General features: G+C 45.9%; 1 protein-coding gene across 2 annotated transcripts in view; it reads left to right on the top strand.

Moving 5' to 3' along the window:
- Window positions 1-1,613: 1,613 nt before the first annotated feature.
- RAD51 (RAD51 recombinase) overlaps window positions 1,614-12,062 on the top strand; it is a 28,493-nt gene continuing 18,044 nt past the window's right edge. Inside the window, exons 1-3 of one of the 2 annotated variants that reach the window (XM_031668828.1) lie at window positions 1,614-1,633; window positions 5,823-5,911; window positions 8,628-8,765. In XM_031668828.1, the coding sequence (XP_031524688.1) occupies window positions 5,825-5,911; window positions 8,628-8,765 (225 nt within the window). In that variant the 5' untranslated portion in view covers window positions 1,614-1,633; window positions 5,823-5,824. Of the gene's footprint in view, window positions 1,634-1,859; window positions 2,186-5,822; window positions 5,912-8,627; window positions 8,766-12,062 lie in introns of those variants that run through there. The other variant, XM_031668829.1, reaches the window with a different exon arrangement.

The raw sequence follows: 12,062 nt of genomic DNA, 5'->3' as shown, positions 1-12,062 counted from the left end.
GGGTTGCAGTGAGCTGAGATCGCATCCCTGCACTCCAGCCTGGGTAACAGAGTGAGATTCCATCTAAAAATAATAAATAATAATAATAATAACAAATTAGTAATAGTGGAGGGGAAATAGATCTAACCAAATAACTTGTCTTCTTAAAAACTTTCAGTGATTTATTCAGTACCTAGAGAACAAAGCTCCTTATATATGTATTTTTTGAGACGCAGTCTTGCTCTGTTGCCCAGGCTGGAGTGCAGTGGGGTGATCTCGGCTCACTGCAACCTCCACCTCCCAGGTTCAAGCAGTTCTGTGCCTCAGCCTCCCAAGTAGCTGGGATTACTTGCATGCGTCACCACGCCCAGCTACTTTTTGTAGTTTTAGTAGAGATGGGGTTTTGCCATCTTGGCCAGGCTGGTCTTGAACTGACCACGTGATCCACCCACCTTGGCTTCCCAAAGTGCTCGGATTACAGGCTTGAGCCACCGCGCCTGGCCTCTTCTTACATGTTTTGTTGTTGTTGCTTGCTTTTTGGGACAAGGTCTCACTCTGTAGCCCAGGTTGGAGTGCAGTGTCCCATCATAGCTCACTGCAGCCTTGACGTCCTGAGCTCAAGCAATCCTCCCACCTCAGCTTCCGGGATAGCTGAGACCACAGGCACAAGCCACCATGCCCAGCTTATTCTTTTTGGAGATATGGGGTCCCACTAGGTTGCCCAGGCTGGCCTCCAACTCCTGAGCTCAAGCGATCCTCTCCTGCCTTGGCTTCCCAAAGTGCTGGGATCACAGGCGTAAGCCACTGTGCAGGCCTTATATGATCTTAAGCCTCTTCATATCCTGAACTAAATGTAACTTTCCAGTTTCGGCACTTGTTCTGGCACTTTTCCTCCCTCGCTAGATAATACTAATCTTTAATCATGTAGTTTGTTTCCATGCCCATACTACCCTATCTGCTTATAGTGTCTTCCACTTCGCCCAAGAAATCCTACTCAGCTAGCTTGTGTTGTTTTGAGACACTCTCGTTCTGTCGCCCACGCTGGAGTACAGTGGCGAGATCTCGGTTTGCTGCAACCTCTTCCTCCCGGGTTCAAGCGATTCTCGGCCCTACTCAGCCTTTAAAACCGGAATCACGGGTCAAAACTTTCTGGTAAACCACGAGACGGTTTAGGTTATGAAATTCAATGCCCTCTTCCTCTGAAGTCCTGCAAATCTCCAGTAAAGCACCACAGATTGACGAATATTCCAGCCATTTCCCTCTCCCCTCCGATAGCTCCATTTCCCACTTCTATCCATCTTCTCGAGCTTCCTCAGCTCCTCCACCTCCATGAGGCCTGGAAAGCACCTGGTTCCAGGAATGTGAGTCGGAGGCTCAGAGCGACCAGCGCCAAAGCTGACGTTCAGATACTGCTGAAACACACCACAAGAGTGCTAAGGCTCCAGGTAATAGTACGGCTCCAGATAATAGTCCAGCTGGGATGACGGTGGGAACTCGCAGGCCCGCCGGCGGTGCATGCCGGGAGATGCAGTCCCGGGCCGACGCATTACCTCTTGGGAGTTGTAGTCTTCGATCTGGTAAACAGAACACAGCAACTCTGATGTCTTCCCCCACCGTCCCCCGAAAACCCTCGCCCCACCCGCGAGGGACTAGGGTAAGAGTAGGGGCGTTGCCGTGGTTGGCCTAGAACTCCTAGGCTCAGACGATCCTCTCGCCTCGGCCTCCCGAGTTAGCTGGGACTACGCGCGTGAGCCACCGCGCCCGGCACAAAGTCTGAATTAGTCCTTACGCAAAAAGGGAAGAGGGCAGTCCGTAACCTCGCGCAAGATCAAGCTCTCGAGTTCCAGTCTTGGGCTAGCGCGCAGGGCGGAAGGGGCAAGAAGGCGGATCCGGAAGCCGGAGATACGTTACGCCGACGCGGGCGTGACCCTGGGCGAGAGGGTTTGGCGCGAATTCTGAAAGCCGCCGGCGGAGCGCGCCCAGCGACCAGAGACCGAGCCTTAAGGAGAGCGCGGCGCTTCCCGAGGCGTGCAGCTGGGAGCTGAAACTCGTCTGGGTTGTGCGCAGAAGGCTGGGGCAAGCGAGTAGACTTGAAGTGGGGCGTAAGCCAGGGGCGTTGGGGTCCGCGCGGGTCAGGCGCGTGTCACCCCCGCGGGGTGAAGTCGGAGCGCGCGGCCCGTTGGAAAGAGCAGCGCTGAGGGCCAAGGTGAGTGTGTGAGGCGCAGGCCGGGCCCTCTATAGCTGCGGCTCGTCGCCCACCTGGGTCCTGGCCGGTCCAATGCTCAGGGGCAGGTGGGGTCTCCGCGCGCAGTGTGAAACCCGGACGTGGCAGGGCGTGTCCGCGTCCGACCGACCCTCAGTTGCTGGGGCGAAAACACACGTGGACCCCAGTCTTTAGAACTAGGGGAGAAACATTAGAGCCTTCATAGCCAACACCCGTTTTATGAGTTTGAGCGAGGAGTCCGAGATCAGAGCGGTGTAGCCACAGCTGTTTAATATCACAGCCAGGGCTTCCGGTTTCTTGGTCTGTCTTTCCGTTACACCGTGCTTAGAAAATACCAACCTGCAATTGCCAAAACAGTATTTTCGTCATCTAATGCGGAAAACCATTCGCATGATGCCTAGAGAATGATCTGAAGTGAGGCTTGGTTTTCTTAAAACTTTTTTTTTTTTTTTGAGATGAAGTCTCGCTCTTTAGCCCAGGCTGGAGTGTAGTGGCGCGATCTCGGCTCACTGCAACCTCCGCCTCCCGGGTTCAAGCGATTCTCCTACCTCAGCCTCCCGAGGAGCTGGGATTACAGGCTCCCGCCACCACGACTGGCTGATTTTTGTATTTTTAGTAGAGACAGGGTTTCACCATGCTGGTCAGGCTGGTCTGGAACTCCTGACCTCAGGTTATCCACCCGCCTCCACCTCCCAAAGTGCTGGGATTACAGGCGTGAGCCACCGCGCCTGGCCCCTGTTTGTTTTGTTTTGTTTTGTTTTGTTTTTAAACTTCTAAAGTGATATGTAATATACATGTAGAAAAATGCACATTCACAACTGTATACAACTCCGTGAATTATTACAAAATATACTGGCCGGGTGTAGTGTCTCAAGTCTGTAGTCCCAGCACTTTAGGAGGTGGAGGCGGGAGGACAATTGAGCCCAAGAGTTTGAGAACAGCCTGGTCAAGATAGTGAGACCAGTATCTCTACAAATAGAAAAAATTAGCCAGGCTTGGTGGCGTGCATCTGTAGGCCCAGCTATTCAGGGGGCTGAGAAGGGAGGATCTAGCCTGGGAAGTATAAGCTGCAGTGAGCCGTGATCAGGCCACTGCACTCCAACCTGGGCGATAGAGCAAGACAAAATGAATGTACACCTACGTAATCACCACTTAATAGAATGGTCCCCAGAAGCCTTCCTTATGTAGTATTTAATATTTTCCCCTTTTTACAGTGGTAACTGGTATACTGGTTTCTAATGCGATTAACTAATGTTGCTCGTTTTTGAATTTTATATAAAAATACATCAGGAGTGTTGAGTGTTTCGTTGTTTTACATGCTTGACAACACGATTTTCAGCCTTTTATATTTTAACTATTCTGGCCGGGCGCGGTGGCTCACGCCTGTAATCCCAGCACTTTGGGAGGCTGAGACGTGCGGATCACAAGGTCAGGAGATAGAGACCATCCTGGCTAACATGGTGAAACCCCGTCTCTACTAAAAATACAAAAAAAATTAGCCGGGCGTGGTGGCGGGCGACTGTAGTCCCAGCTACTGGGGAGGCTGAGGCAGGAGAATTGCAGTGAACCGAGATGCAATGAGTCGGGAGGCGGAGCTTGCAGTGAGCCGAGATGGCGCCACTGCACTCCAGCCTGGGCGACAGAGCAAAACTCACTATTCTGCTGGTTACACAGTAATGTCTCAATGTGATTTTAATTTTCCTGATTACTAATGAGGTTGGGTATTTGTTCATATGTTTTTCCCATTTGGATATCTTCTGTGATGTACTTGTTCAAGTCTCTTGTCTATTTTTCTACTTTTTCTTACTGATGTGAAGTTCTTTTTTTTTTTTTTTTTTTTTTGAGACGGAGTCTCACTCTGTCGCCCAGGCTGGAGTGCAGTGGCTGGATCTCAGCTCACTGCAAGCTCCGCCTCCCGGGTTCGCGCCATTCTCCTGCCTCAGCCTCCCGAGTAGCTGGGACTACAGGCGCCCGCCACCATGCCCAGCTAGTTTTTTGTATTTTTTAGTAGAGACAGGGTTTCACCGTGTTAGCCAGGATGGTCTCGATCTCTTGACCTCGTGATCCGCCCGTCTTGGCCTCCCTAAGTGCTGGGATTACAGGCTTGAGCCACCGCGCCAGGCCAAAGTTCTTTATATTCTGGTTATCAGCCCTCAGTTATGTTTGTGCTAAACGTTTTCACCTCTACTGTGGTTTGACTTGTCATTCTCTTAGTGGTGTCCTTTGATGAATAGAAGTGCTGAATTTATTTTTTTATTTTTTATTTTATTTATTTATATTTCCTTTTGAGACAGAGAGTCACTCTTGTTGCCCAAGCTGGAGTGCAATGGTGCGATCTTGGCTGACCGCAACCTCCACTTCCCGGGTTCAAGCGATTCTCCTGCCTCAGCCTCCTGAGTAGCTGGGATTACAGGCATGTGCTACCACACCTGGCTAATTTTGTATTTTTCTTTAGTAGAGACAGGGTTTCTCCATGTTGGTCAGGCTGGTCTCGAACTCCTGAACTCAGGTGATCTGCCCGTCTCAGCCTCCCAAAGTGCTGGGATTACAGGCCTGAGCCACAGTGCCTGGCCGAAGTGCTGAATTTAAATGTAGTTCAGCTTTCAGTCTTTTCCTTTTTGGCTAGTGCGTTATGTATCGTTTCAAGAAATCTTTTTATATCCCAAGGTTGTGAAAATAATAAGTTTTACTTTGTTTTTGACAGATGATTGTACATATTTATGAGAACAAGTTGATATTTCAGTACATATATGTTGAATAATGAATGATCAAATCAGGGTAATCAGCATATCCATCAATTCAGTTCAAACACTTGTCATTTCTCTTTGTGGTGAGAACATTCAAAATACTCTCTTCTGGCTATTTTGAAGTACTCATTACATTAGTGTTTACTGTAGTCACCCTACTATGAAATAGAACCCTAGAACTTATTCCTCCTATCTAACTGAAACTTTGTGCCTGTTGATCAACCTCTCTCCTTCCTGCCTCCTGCAACGGCTGCATTCTCCTCAGTCTCTGGTTACCACTCTTCTATTTGTTCCTTGTATGAGATGAACTTTTTTTTTTTTTTTGAGACGCAGTCTCGCTCTGTCATGAGGCTGGAGTACAGTGGCGTGATCTCAGCTCACTGCAATCTCTGCCTTCCAGGTTCAAGCCATTCTCCTGCCGCAGCCTCCTGAGTAGCTGGGATTACAGGCGTGTGCCACCACACCCTGCTAACATTTGTAGTTTTAGTAGAGACAGGGTTTCACATGTTGGCCGGGATGGTCTCAATCTCCTGACCTCGTGATCTACCCACCTAGGCCTCCTAAAGTGCTGGGATTACAGGCATGAGCCTCTGCACCCTGCCAAGATCAACTTTTTTAGAATCTACATATGAGTGAGATCACACAGTATTGTTTGCAAACACATTCATAATGTATAATGGGGTATATAAAAATAAGTAAAACTTGGCCCCTACTCTGAAGGAATATAAAGCAGGAGAACAGAGAAACACAATAAGAGAATGGCCTTGGCTCTTCCTAAAGTCTTTTTGATACAACTAGCTAGATAGAAGATAGGGAGAGAGATGCACCTTATTTCTCTAGTGTTTATACTGATAGGCATTTGTATTTTTCAGTAATGGCAATGCAGATGCAGCTTGAAGCAAATGCAGATACTTCAGTGGAAGAAGAAAGCTTTGGCCCACAACCCATTTCACGGTTAGAGGTATGTGCTTAGTTGCTAATTTTGAAATTATATACTAGATTCTTCTACCTAGTGGAAGGTATTATAACCTTTACATAAACTGTAGGTTTACTACCAAGGTCAAGACCCAAGACTTTTCAGAAGTGTTGTCAATAATCCTGTGGAAAGGCTGCAGATTGTTGCTAAATATGTCTGGCAGGGCATCTTCCTTTGTCAACCATTCTCTTCCTACTTTATCATTTTTATTTCTGAGAGCTGGACTGTCAGAAACTGAGGCCTAGGATCCCATGGTGGAATGTCTGTGCTGTGCTTTTTTTTGTTTGTTTGTTTTGAGATGGGGTTTCGCTCTTGTTGCCTAAGCTGGAGTACAGAGGTGCAATCTCGGCTCACTACAACCTCTGCCTCCCAGGTTCAAGCGATTCTCCTGCCTCAGCCTCCCAAGTATCTGGAATTACAGGCATGCGCTACCACGCCCAGCTAATTTTATATATGTATATGTATATGTTTTTTTTTTTTTTTTTTTTTTTTTTTTTTTTTTGAGATGGAGTCTTGCTGTGTCGCCCAGGCTGGAGTGCAATGGCTGGATCTCCGCTCACTGCAAGCTCCGCCTCCCGGGTTTACGCCATTCTCCTGCCTCAGCCTCCTGAGTAGCTGGGACTACAGGCGCCCGCCACCTTACCTGGCTAGTTTTTTTGTATTTTTTAGTAGAGACAGGGTTTCTCTATGTTGGTCAGGCTAGTCTCGAACTCCCGACCTCAGGTGATCCGCCCGCCTTGGACTCCCAAAGTGCTGGGATTACAACCATGAGCCACCATGCCTGGCCTGTGCTGTTTTTTGTTTTGTTTTTAAGAAATGGGTCTTACTGTGTTGACCAGGTTGGTCTTGAACTCCTGGCCTCAAGCAATCCACCTGCCTCAGCGTCCCAAACTGCTAGGATTACAGTCATGAGCCACTACGCCCAGCCAAAGCATCCTGTGCTGTTTGCACTAAGTATGAAAGTGCCGTTCTGGGAATTATAGTGGCCTGGACCAGTTATGCAAGGAACACAGGGTAGCACCTTCTCTTTATTGACCTAGCTTTGTGCTGTCAGCTGTCATTGGCAGAGAGAAGGCTGTGGTGGTGTTATGGTATAAGAGATAAGCTCCAATTCAGGATTCTGCACAAGAACATTAAGCACCAGAGCTGAGGCCTTACACTATTTCTGCCCATTGTATAGAGACTGCCATGTGAGTGCAGCTGATTGGGGCTGAGATAAGTAGGGGGAAAGCAGAGAAAGACTTGATTCTTCTGTCTCTTTTTTCAAATTTCCCATCTCCGACTAATCTTCAAGACTCTAGGAGTGCAAAAAGCTTATTTAAAAAAGACTCTAGAAGTTACTTAAATGGATTTGTGATAAACATTTTAAAGTTCAGAATCATAACTTCTGGTGCCATGAGCATCCTTATACTCATACATGCATATTGCTTATTGCTTAAATATTAACAGCAGACATGGCTTATGTTGGCAAACTAATCTCTCCCCTCTTGTAAATTCTCCCAACCCCTGAATACACTCACATTCACCTACTAACTCATGTTTTCCCAGAAGTCATGGTTTTGGTGGCTAATGAAACCAAAGCTGACTTGAATATAGGAAGAAAGAGGTGGATTTGGGTGGTTTAAGAAGAGATATAAAAGTCCCTGACAAAAAGTAGTTTTCCTCACTGTTTTTTTTTTTTTTTTGAGACGGAGTCTCGCTCTGTCACCCAGGCTGGAGTGCAGTGGCCGGATCTCAGCTCACTGCAAGCTCCGCCTCCCGGGTTCACGCCATTCTCCTGCCTCAGCCTCCCGAGTAGCTGGGACTACAGGCGCCCGCCACCTCGCCCGGCTAGTTTTTTGTATTTTTTAGTAGAGACGGGGTTTCACCGTGTTAGCCAGGATGGTCTCGATCTCCTGACCTCGTGATCCGCCCGTCTCGGCCTCCCAAAGTGCTGGGATTACAGGCTTGAGCCACCGCGCCCGGCTTCCTCACTGTTAATGTCAGTTGTTAGAGCAGAGCTTTCTGGTCATTGTTCAACAAAAAGGTATTGATAGGCCAAGATAGCGCTCTTTTCATTCTGAGCAGCCTTATCTGTTTACCCTACCATAGTGTAAAAATATCATTTTTTATGTGCTTGATGTGGAAAGTGCTGAGCAACACAGTCTTAAACTGATCTTGTAGGGCCCAAAGTCTCGGAGATCATTTAGGGTCACAAAAAAAAAGTTGGGAGTTACTTTTTAATTCCATTTGCTTATAAGAGTTCTTTTTAATATACATGGCGTAGTGCTAGTTTAAAGTTATTGATTTTGATAATGAAAAGGTTGTTAATTTGTTAAGTACCTCACATATAGGGCTCATTTTTCAGCTTTTGCATATAATCCAGTAGGCTCTCTATATCCCTGGATTCTGCATCAGCAAATTCAACAAACTACATATCAAAAATTCAATCAACTACATATAAAAAAAAAAGTATACAGGAGGATGTACAGAGGTTATATGCAGGTAATATGCCATTTTATATAAGGGACTTGAGCATTCTTGGATTTTGTTATCTGCTGGGGATCCTGGAACCAACTTCCCATCTCCCCACCCCAGGATTTCAAGGGACAGTTGTATTACAAGTCTTCAAGCACCTCTGTGGCGTATGTAGGACACATATCATCTGTGTTAGATTAAATAACTAAAGCTTAAATTTATCCATGGTTTTCTTCATTTGCAGCAGTGTGGCATAAATGCCAACGATGTGAAGAAATTGGAAGAAGCTGGATTCCATACTGTGGAGGCTGTTGCCTATGCACCAAAGAAGGAGCTAATAAATATTAAGGGAATTAGTGAAGCCAAAGCTGATAAAATTCTGGTAAGTACTGCTTAATTGACCTAGGGAGGCATTAGTGGGACTAGTACAAAAGGTAATGTAGTGAAAGACTTCTTCCTTCCATCTCTCATTCTTCTCTCATCTCGTTCTCCTTTCCAGGGGTGACTGTTACCTGTTTCTTTTTTTTTTTTTTTGGAGACAGGTTCTTGCTCTGTCACACAGGCTGGAGTGCAGTGGTGCCATCTCAGCTCACTGCAGTGTTTGCCTCCTAAGCTCAAGCAATTCTTCCACCTCAGTCTCCCAAGTAGCTGGGACTACAGGCACATGCCACCATGCTGGGGTAGTCTCGAACTCCTGAGCTCAGGTGATTCACCTACCTCAGCCTCCCAAAGTGCTGGGATTACGGGTGTGAGCTACTGTGCCTGGCCTATTTATTTTTCTAGCTTCATATAGTTCTTTAACATCCATACTTCGCCATGGTTACATTTTGTTTTATGAACTATTCCTTCAGTATTTATATAGTTACACAGTTTTATTGCCTTTATCCTTGCAGTTTTATATAGTATAGAGCAGATTTTTTTTTTTTTTGAGACAGAGTCTTGCTCTATTGCCAGGCTGGAGTACAGTGGTGCAATCTTGGCTCACTGCAACTTCCGCCTCCCAGGTTCAAGCAATTCTCCTGCCTCAGCCTCCCCATTAGCTGGGACTACAGGTACCTGCCAGCACACCCAGCTTATTTTTGTATTTTTGGTAGAGACAGGGTTTCACCATGTTGGCCAGGATGGTCTTGATCTGACCTTGTGATCTGCCTACCTCAGCCTCCTAAAGTGCTAAGATAACAGGTGTGAGCCACCATGCCCCGCTGCAAATATTTATTTATAAAATTGTATTTTCACGTATCGATTACTGTTAGCGTTAGATAAATTTATTGGATTACTCAAATAAATGAATATTTGTTGAAGTGGTTGCTTAATTGGAAATAAGAAAGAGTTCTGAGTCCTTAACAGTACTTTCGTTAAAAGATTGTCATATTGACTAAGCCAGTAGGGGTCCCTAAAGTCTTTCTGTTTTCACTTTTTGGGCATCAGTTTTTGTGAATGAACAAATGCTGAGAGGATCTTTACTTTTTGCCTTGTGAGATCTTGGTTTCAGAAATCGAATCACTTCTCTGCTTCTATGAACACAAAAATGCAAACCTAGAATATCATGATTTGAAATGCAAAATGGTATAGACATATGTGTCTTAACTTTTCAATATTTTATGTTCTTAGTTTCTGGCCAGTAAAGATTATGATTGTATTGTTTGTTTTCCTTTTTTTTTTTTTCTGAGGCAGAGTCTCGCTGTGTCACCCAGGCTGGAGCACAGTGGTGCAATCTTGGCTTGGCTCACTGTAACCTTTGCCTCCCAGGTTCAAGTGATTCTCCTGCCTCAACCTCCCGAGTAGCTGGGATTACAGGCGCCCACCACCACACTTGGTTACTTTTTGTATTTTCAGTTGAAACGGGGTTTCACCATGTTGCCCAGGCTGGTCTCAAACTCCTGGCCTCAAGCAATCCACCTGCCTCAGCCTCCCAAAGTTCTGAAATTACAGGCACGAGCCACTATGCCCACCTTTTAAAAAAAAAAAAAAAGAGAGAGAGAGACAGACTCTCACTCTGTTGCCCAGGCTGGAGTGCAATGGCATGATCATAGCTCACTGCAGCTTCAAACTCTTGGGCTCAAGGAATTCTCCTCAGCCTCCTGAGTAGCTGGGACTACAGGCACGTGCCACTAACCTGGCCATTTCTACCAGTTTCGTCTTTGCTAATACCTTCTCTTTCTGTTTTTCACCAAAGGAAGTAGTCTATATTCCTTGAGCTCCCATGGATGGCTCTTTTGTTAGTACTTCTTATATTACCCATCACATCTACTTGTACTATAGTTATTTTGTATAGTGTATCTTCCTGATTAAATTATAAGTTCTTTGGAGGCAAGAATCTGCTCTTCTTTTTCTCCATATCCTTCAGAGTCCCTGGGATTATGTTTCATACAGAGTAAGTGTCTAGTATATGTTTGTTGCACGGAATTGACAGTGAGTATGTGAATTGGTCAGGCTGGTCTCAAAATCCTGGCCTCGGGTAATCCGCCCGCCTCAGTCTCCCAAAGTGCTGGGATTACAGGCGTGAGCCAATGCACCTGGCCCTGCAATAAATTTTTAAATGAAATATTAAATATATAGAAAAGTTTAGAAAATAAACTTTCATTGACTTTTTCAACTATTTGTTTATTTTTTTTTTCCTTCATGGGAAATTTTAAAATTATAAAAGTTTAATCTTTGTACTTTCCATGGGTCTATTTAGATTTTCTTTTCTTTTCTTTTTTTTTTTTTGTTGAGACAGAGTCTCGCTTTGTCTCCCAGGCTGGAGTGCAGTGGCCCGATCTCAGCTCACTGCAAGCTCCGCCTCCCGGGTTTTCGCCATTCTCCGGCCTCAGCCTCCCAAGTAGCTGGGACTACAGTCGCCTGCCACCTCGCCCGGCTAGGTTTTTGTATTTTTTAATAGAGTCGGGGTTTCACCGTGTTAGCCAGGATAGTCTCGATCTCCTAACCTCGTGATCCGCCCGTCTTGGCCTCCCAAAGTGCTGGGATTACAGGCTTGAGCCACCGTGCCCGGCCTCTTTTTTTTTTTGGTTTTTTTTTTTGAGACAGAGTCTTGCTCTGTCGCCCAGGCTGGAGCGCAGTGGCGCGATCTCAGCTCACTACAAGCTCCGCCTCCCAGGTTCACGCCATTCTCCTGCCTCAGCCTCCCGAGTAGCTGGGACTACAGGTGCCTGCCACCATGCCTGGCTAATTTTTTGTATTTTTAATAGAGACGGGGTTTCACCGTGTTAGCCAGTATGGTCTCGATATCCTGACCTCGTGATCCGCCCGACTCGGCCTCCCAAAGTGCTGGGATTACAGGCGTGAGCCACCGTGCCCGACCTAGATTTTCTTCTTGAGTGAGTTTTTGTAGTTTATCTTTCTAGGAATTTGCTTATTTCATCTAAGTTATCTAACTTGTTGACATAGAGTTGCTCAAAGGGTTTCCTTATACTACTTTTTATTTCCATAAAGTCAGTAGTAATGTTCCCTCTTTCATTCTTGATTTTAGTAATTTGAGTCTTTTCTCTCTTTTTTTGGTCAGTGCAGCTAAAAGTTTGTCAATTTCGTTGATGTTTTCAAAGAACCAGCTTTTGGTTTCATTGATTTTTCTCTATTATTCTGTCCTTTACCTAATAGTTTTGACCCAACTTGTGTTATTTCCATCCTTCTGCTTGCTTTGTTTTGTTTGCTGTTCTTTGGAAGGTTAGGTTAGGATTTT

Source organism: Papio anubis, chromosome 7, assembly GCF_008728515.1.
Source record: "Papio anubis isolate 15944 chromosome 7, Panubis1.0, whole genome shotgun sequence".
Classification (NCBI taxonomy): Eukaryota; Metazoa; Chordata; class Mammalia; order Primates; family Cercopithecidae; genus Papio; species Papio anubis.
The sequence above is the reverse complement of the archived record's forward strand: the minus strand, read 5'-3'. Positions and strand labels throughout refer to the sequence as shown.